The 7,883-nt window shown below is 36.9% G+C and overlaps 1 protein-coding gene across 1 annotated transcript in view; it reads right to left on the reverse strand.

The window, feature by feature from the left end:
• Positions 1 to 6,080, reverse strand: part of LOC107717802 (integrin alpha-8-like) — an 83,295-nt gene extending 77,215 nt beyond the window's left edge. Inside the window, exons 1-2 of the mRNA XM_016524670.1 lie at positions 5,768 to 6,080; positions 5,261 to 5,394 (exon numbers count right to left, since the gene is read on the reverse strand). Coding sequence (XP_016380156.1) covers positions 5,261 to 5,394; positions 5,768 to 5,943 — 310 coding nt within the window. The 5' untranslated portion in view covers positions 5,944 to 6,080. The remainder of the gene's footprint in view (positions 1 to 5,260; positions 5,395 to 5,767) is intronic.
• Between the last annotated feature and the right edge of the window lie 1,803 nt (positions 6,081 to 7,883).

A 7,883-nucleotide genomic window follows, 5' to 3' on the forward strand; every position in this document is an offset into this window, starting at 1 on the left:
TAATTGCAGTGTTCTTAATCTTTATAAGTTAGTAGTACTGTTCGGGTTTACAGTGTGGGGGCGTGTTAGAACGAGCCGTTTTAGGTAGGCGTGGCTGACTCTTAACTTTTATAAAGAATATCTCTTTGGATTTTTTGGATTTGAGACTTTAGTCTTTGTAACTTTACAGATCTTCTTTATGCACCAAGAGCTTGTAACACTCCAAAGAGAAAGGAAAACTTGAAATCGCATCATATGACCCCTTTAAACTTTGGGACAAATGACATAGCCTGTCCCTCGCTGTTTGTGCTATGAATATGTATGATACCTTAAACGATGCAGCTTGTTGAAAAGAGTCTGCTACTCCTTTTCTAAAAAAAAATTGATTTATGATATTCACCTGGCAATAAAATTCTGTAGATTTGCTTTGAAAGACATACCTGGGACTTGGGTGCACTTTTTTTTTTTTTTGACAGCCAAAATGCACAGCAACACTTTAGCAACCAGCCAAAATACCCTAACAACACCCTAGAAACCATCCAGAACCCCGTATCTGTAGCAAAGCATGCCCTAGCAACCACCCACAAGATGTAGTAACCACATAGCAAGCACACCCTGGGAACCTCCTTGAACACCCTAGAAACTGCATAGCAACATTCTAGTACCACCCATAACACCCTAGAAACTGCATAGCAATACCCTAGCAACCACAAATCAACACTTTAGCATCACATGGTGACTTTTGCACAGAAAACACACAAAAAAAGTGTATCCGAAAGGGCCTCATGCCAAACATTTTTTTCTTGTTATTATATGAAAGTTTAGCTACAATTTGAGTGTTTATATTATGTTTTGCAAGCCTATAATTACAATATGACCATGCTGCATTGTAGGAAGTTGCTGTTGCTGAGTGAGATCAGCAGAATGGATGGATACTAAATTACACTAAACAGACAAAAACATACTCATGCAGTACTATTTACAACTTATAAACATAGTGAGACTGTTCAAACTTAAAACACAGAAAAGTATGAAACAGACCAAAAATTTAGGACATCCTTCTTAAATGAACACATGTTCTGGTATCACAGACTGCACCAAAATGCAAGGCCAGACTCACAATATAAAAACACAGCAGGGCATCATTTGGTGCTTTAAAACATCTGTTTCATTTTTGGGTTCAAAACACATGCTTGTCATTTTTCTTTTCATTTAATGCATTGATATAAATTTGCTGTAAATGAATCCGTGAACACTTGTGCCAGTATACTTAATTTGGAACAACATGAGCCATGAAACAGCAAATTAGGTTTCAAATTAGTCCGAGTGTGTTTGTTTATAAAAAAGCACATCTATAGGGGGTCGTTTTACTCACAGAGTGTGTGTACACAGCTACATGATTCTGCGGATCTGTGTCTACAGGGGTTCTGTGTGATCCAGGAAAGATCTAGCTACAGCTGGGCCTGTTTAGAGCTCCATAAGGTACAGTCTACACCTCATAAAAACACATCAACTCTAATCCTTCTCTGCTTTCTTCTCTCCATCTCTCAGGCTTTTACTATGGGCCTTTTTCTTGATATGTAAGTCTTATACTTTGGCTTGCATAATAAGATTTCACAGTATTTTGAAGTAATTTTCTTTTTATATATAACTTCTTAAAGACTCACCACTAAGGCAAGCATCACCATTAATGCTGTGAAGATAAGTAACCAATTTCAAACTCTAATGGTCACATTTACTGTTATTCAGCGACTTTTCTTAGTTAAAATTGTGTAATTTCAATAGGAGTCTGTGCATTCAACAATTTGGTCACAAAATTTACTGGGTTGACCAAAAGAAAGTTGCATGGCTACACTATTGACAATGGATAACTGACTTTTTGCCAGCAAAATTTTGCTGAAACTCCACTAATGTGACCACTCCTTAAATACGAACATTTGGGACAAAGGACATAGCCTGTTCCTCGCTGTCTGTGCTATGGATATGTGTATACCTTAAACTATGCAGCTTGTTGAAAAGAGTCTGCTACTCCTTTGCTAAAGCATTTGATTTATGATATTCACCTGGCGATAAAATTCTGTAGACTTGCTATGAAAGAGGGACCTGAGACTCCACTAATCACACCCTAGCAACCACAAATCAACACTTTAGGATCATAGTGGGGACTTTTGCAGTTATGCACAGGAACACACAAAAAAATTTGTATCCAAAAGTGCCTCATGCCAAAACGTTTTTTTTTTTATTATATGAAAGTTTACCTACAATTTGAGTGTGTTTATATTATGTTTTGCAAGCCTATAAGTGCAATATTACCATTGCATTGTAGGAAGTTGCTGTTGCTGAGTGAGATCAGCAGAATGGATGAACACTAAATAACATTAAACAGGCACAAACATGCACAAACATACTCATGCAGTACTATTTTCAACTTATAAACATAATGAGACTTTTCAAACAGAAAAGCATGAAACAAGCAAAAATTCTGGATATTCTGCTTAAATGAACACAAGTTCTGGTGTCACAGCCTGCGCTAAAATGCAAGGCCAGACTCACAATATAAAAACACAGCAGGGCATCATTTGGTGCTTTAAAACATCTGTTTCATTTTTGGGTTCAAAACACATGCTTGTCATTTTTCTTTTCATTTAATGCATTGATATAAATTTGCTGTAAATGAATCCTCCTGTTATGAATGAAAGCTTCTATAATAGTAACAACTGTGATCTTTGTAAACGAAAGCGACCTGTGCTGAACAGTCTGGACTTACACATTCACTCATCTCTGATAATCTCTCTGATATATATATATATATATATATATATATATATATAAACATACTCACTACATACTCAAAAAGTATATAAAAATTTGGATAATAATTTATCGGCCAACATATCATTTATCGGCTTTCAAAAATAAAGAATTATCGGTTATCGGTATCGGCCAAAATTTTAATATCGGTGCATCCCTAATTTTTTGCAGTGTACCAATTTAGCTAAAACTCAATTTATGTACTTGTCATGTTTTTTTGTCCAAATGCTGTAAACAACTTGTCAGCTAGGGAAATAAAATAAAAAACTAAACTGAACTGAACAGCCAGACACGACTCAAGAGTTTTCACATACAGTATCACATTTCAAGACGTTTTGTGAAGAACAGAATGAACAGAGAGAGAGAGAGAGAGAGAGAGAGAGAGAGAGAGAGAGAAAACTTGCAAGGCAAGGACCATTGGTATGTGATCCTGTCTGGTGTATCTAATGAATTTACTCTTCTCAGTCATGACTGCATTAGTCACACACAAACAGGCTGTCATCAGAAACGTCAGTCGCACACACACGTGCCATGCCCCCCATGGAGAGCCCTGAGGGCCACAGTGGGAAGAGCGCATGGGATCAAAGGTCAAGTGTGTTAAAAACAATGTGACTGAATCTGGAAACGTGTGTGTTCGTCGTAGATGTTCTTGCTGAGTAGATGCTGGAAACGCATGACAAGTTTTCCCAGACACTAACAAAGAACAGACATCGCTTCTGTCCTCCCTCGTCAGAGTTTGGTCTCTTTCCTTATTCCCCTTGTGTTCACAGCTCTTTTAACTCTCTCTCTCTCACATCTCTCTCTCTGCCTCTCTCACCTCATCAGCATCAGGCTCCTTTTAAAACCAACCATTTGAACCAGAGCACCTCTGCTTTCATCTCCAAAAGATTATCTTCAATGTCAATTCCTCACGCACACTTCAGTACTTCATCTACAAATGGTGATTCTCAATGGCTCACCTACAAATGGCTGAATATGATGATGCAAAAAGGGTTTCTTCCTCTAATAAAAAATAAAAAAAATAAAAAAATGTTGACAAAACAATAATGAAATAATTGTAAAATATGTTATAATAATGACAATTAATAATAAACAATGACTATTATTAATACTAATATAATAATAATAAAATCAAATTGTTTTATTTCAGTATTAGTTGTTCCAAAGCCATGCAAACAAATTATTACATTCATTTACGTTTTTTTTAATGTCATAGACTGATTAAATGAAAAATTCTAAAATAAATCAGTACATTCCGATTCCTTTTAGCTGAAGAAGAAATATGGCTTTTATCTTTTATTCCATTAAAAAGAACCGGTTCATAAAATTGATTTGTTCGTGTTTCCGACTATACTGTTCGAGCTGTCATTAATTCGGAAATCGGATCATACTGTTCGCCTTAACTGTATTTGATTCACTAAAAAGAACCGCATCATTTGAGTCGTTTGTTTGAGAATCGGACTACATTGTTCGCCCTGTACGTTTAAAAAACCGGCTCGTACGAGTCATTCGTTCAAGAATCAAACCGCACTGGCCGAATGGTTCTCTATTTGAGAGGTCATGCAATAGCCTGTTCTGATAAGAGCCTACTTTATAACCAGGAACAGCACATAAGTACTGCGATCAAAGCTCCCTCTAGAGAATGCTATGAATAACGCCACGAGACTCTGACGAAACATCTGCGCTCAAATTCCGCTGCATTCAAGTCTGTCTCCAGTCCACGCCGCGTTTCTGAGTCCAAAACCGACCACTGCATTTACCGGCAAGCTATGGCTCCTAAAAATAGTTCAATAATGTCATAAACACTCCTGCAATTTCCGTTCCAGATGACAAAATCGATCCAAATATGATGTTTCGTGACTCTCAAAAGCAAACTTTCCTTTTTCTGGCACATCAAGTTTGATTCCGCAATACCTACAGACATAATCTACACCTTTTCCCTTGTTAAATGAATTAGACGACACAGACAGCAGAAATATTGTGGGAAATGGTGAACAAAGAAATTTAAATGTTAAGATAAAATGTTCTGCTGATCTAAATAATAGACGCGCGTAATGGACGTCTAAATTATGGCATATTACGCACCGAGGTAAAGTTACGCGCATTTCCCTGGTAATTACTCCGCTCCTGAAATTTTAAACCAAACCATATGCGGTGAAATTAACTCTTTCCTGGATGTGGTTTTTGATCTTTTTATTGGAGGAACAGGAATTTATGAAGCCTACTCTAAATATGTTGCTTGTGATATGTGTTAGTAAATAAGATAACGAAACAACATAGCATGTGTTTCTAAATTATTTGCGCATTATTTTAAATGTAAGAGTTTAAATTCAACACAGTAATTTAAGGAAATGTATAAAAAGGCACTTAAGAAGACATCGTTAAACCTGAAAGGGGCTAATTGTTTCAATAGAAACTGTTCTGAACACTCTGGATTAGTTGACAGGTTCTAAATCATGAGGGTACCTACTTGCTTTATCAAAGGGGATCTGACGGCAGGAGTCTGGGTCTGATGCCGGCCAGGGGCAGTAGTACACCGCTCCTCCCTCCACAATCCCTGGCTGAGAGGTGTTCGCTTTAGGAGCCCCAACCAGCACAGACAAGCTGGAGAGAGAAAGGCATAAATCTACACACAACAGCATCCTACTGGATCAAAGGAATATATTTACAAGTGACAAAATGAACCCCAACAAAGTAATTCAAACGTGAGTTAGCCTATTTTACTTCAGCTTTCCATGTACTTCAACATTAACCTCAGGCGTCTGAGTTCACTGGTCCATACTGGTGGTGCTGAAAAGGTTTTTGCATAAGAAGCTGCGTCAAAAGTCTCGAACATTGTAGGCATAACCAAACTAAGTTTGTTTCTGAGAAAGTGGTTATTACGAAATATACTGGAAGATGACTGTTTTTTGGGAGCTTGTCAATTTGATAAAAACAACAAAATCAACAACAAAAAGTTTTTTTTAATTTCACTTACGCGTTTCTATCCTGTGTTGGGTGGTAAAAGTCCAGTGAGTATCCAAAATAACTTCCCTCTGGTCCATTGTAAACCGTTGGCTTTTCCAAATCCAGGTTGAAAGCAGCAGCTTCGCATAAAACTGAAAATATGAGCAAAAACCCATGAAAAAACACGCGGAAAAAACAAGGGTGCATGGCGTCAGCCCGGTGCCTCCAAATGTAATCCAAATGTTTTGATTAAAGATGTGCAGACAGAATGTAAGGTATGTCCGTGTTCAGCTGTCAGAAATTGAGTGCGCGCTCCATGCGTCTGCTGCTGCCTTTTTGCAAGCTGCGCGCCTTTCTCTGCGCGAGCTCGCTGCGTACTAAACATTATAATGAGCTGCGCACAAGACCGGACTCCGGCACCACATCACACAGCATCCGGCCAACTCCTTTTATGGAAACACACACACACACAAACCAAATCAGACAATTAAGAAATGAAGACCTTTGCTGTAATATTACTATTATTAGCTATTATTAACTTTAAATATTATTACTTCTATCAAAAATTACTTAGAGACTATTATTTTAATAAATATAAATGTATACAAAATTATTAAATTATCAAATTATATAAAACATATAAAATATACATATATAAAATATATACATTCCTAATATTATTTCATATAATAGCCTATCGAAATATTATATTCAGTTTAAATAAAATAAATAAATAAATACTTTGATTCTATAGTTAGATAATATATCAAAGTTACACTTATTAATATTAATACCGCAATATTACTCAGATCAAGTTGTTTCAGTCTGTCAACCTTGCAGCCGATGCTTTTAATTACGCAATTTTAACACCGGCTGCAAATAATGAACGGTAATTATCCTCGTCAGACGTCCAAAGTTAAACTTTGGTACGAAGCGCGCGCGATAAGTATAACGCTTGGAAAATAAACGGTGCGGATGTTTTAGAGTGAACCTACAATCGTACGTCCTGCTCGACCGGTTTCTTTGGAGCAAACCTTAATTTAGGCGCCGTGTTCACATCTGAACGCAAGACGCAGGCTGTATGTGCGCTCCATCTGGCTGTCAGTTTTAATCTTGTCTGAATGAGGTCAATCCCTTCACCGCCCATCCTGTGATCACCTAACAGTCTGGGTTCCAACTGTAAACAACCTCACCCCAAAACACATTTGAACATGCTAGGATGCATGCCATTTGGATGTTATTATTGCTTTTCAGGTTAATTATGATAAATTATAATATAATGAAATGGTGACCCATATACACACAAGCTTTTGTATAGCATAGCATTCAAAAGAAAAAAAAATATATATATATAAAAAAAAAATCCTGAAGACCTGTGGCAACAATCTCCAAAATGCTTGAAGAAACCTTCCTGCAAAGCTACAGTACTGTGAAAAGTTTTAGGCACTTGAGCAAAAATTCTGTAATGTGAGGATGCTTTCAGAAATAATGTCATAAATATATTTGATCAATTATCTTCCGGATTAGTCGGTCTCATTTTTTTCTGATTCTTCATGCCATTTCAGACAGACTGGATGATGATGAGATCAGATCTCTGTGTGCAGCACAACTGATATTTCCTACTGACACTACATCAAAAGATAGAAATAACTGACTTAAAAAATTTTTTGGGGGGAAAATACTAGTGACCCAAGACTTATGCACAGTAATGTGTGTGTAAATAATACATACATACATACATACACACACACACAGGACTTGGGACTGCCTATTAAACGGGGAACATTCTTAGAACGTTCTGGCAAGGTTCTCTAAAATACTGTATGAACAAACGTTCTTCCAGTAATATGGAATGTTCGTTGTGTCTGAAAATGTACTGTTTACATACATTACACAAACTAATATTAACAATAGCATATGAATACATATTTTAAAATAAAAACAGTTTAAAATCAGTATATATATATAGTAATCAAACATCACTGCGAAACATAACTTGTTCTATTAAACGTTGATGAATGAATGAATGAATGAATGAATGAATGAGCTTTATTGCCAGAGGAACCTCCCTCATTTGTGTTGAGGGAGAAGAGCAGTGGGGCGAGGACGCAGCCCTGAGGAGCTCCAGTGCTGATCGTACGGGTGCT

The sequence above is a fragment of the Sinocyclocheilus rhinocerous genome, unplaced genomic scaffold, assembly GCF_001515625.1.
Source record: "Sinocyclocheilus rhinocerous isolate Xijiao unplaced genomic scaffold, SAMN03320098_v1.1 scaffold1204, whole genome shotgun sequence".
NCBI lineage: Eukaryota > Metazoa > Chordata > Actinopteri > Cypriniformes > Cyprinidae > Sinocyclocheilus > Sinocyclocheilus rhinocerous.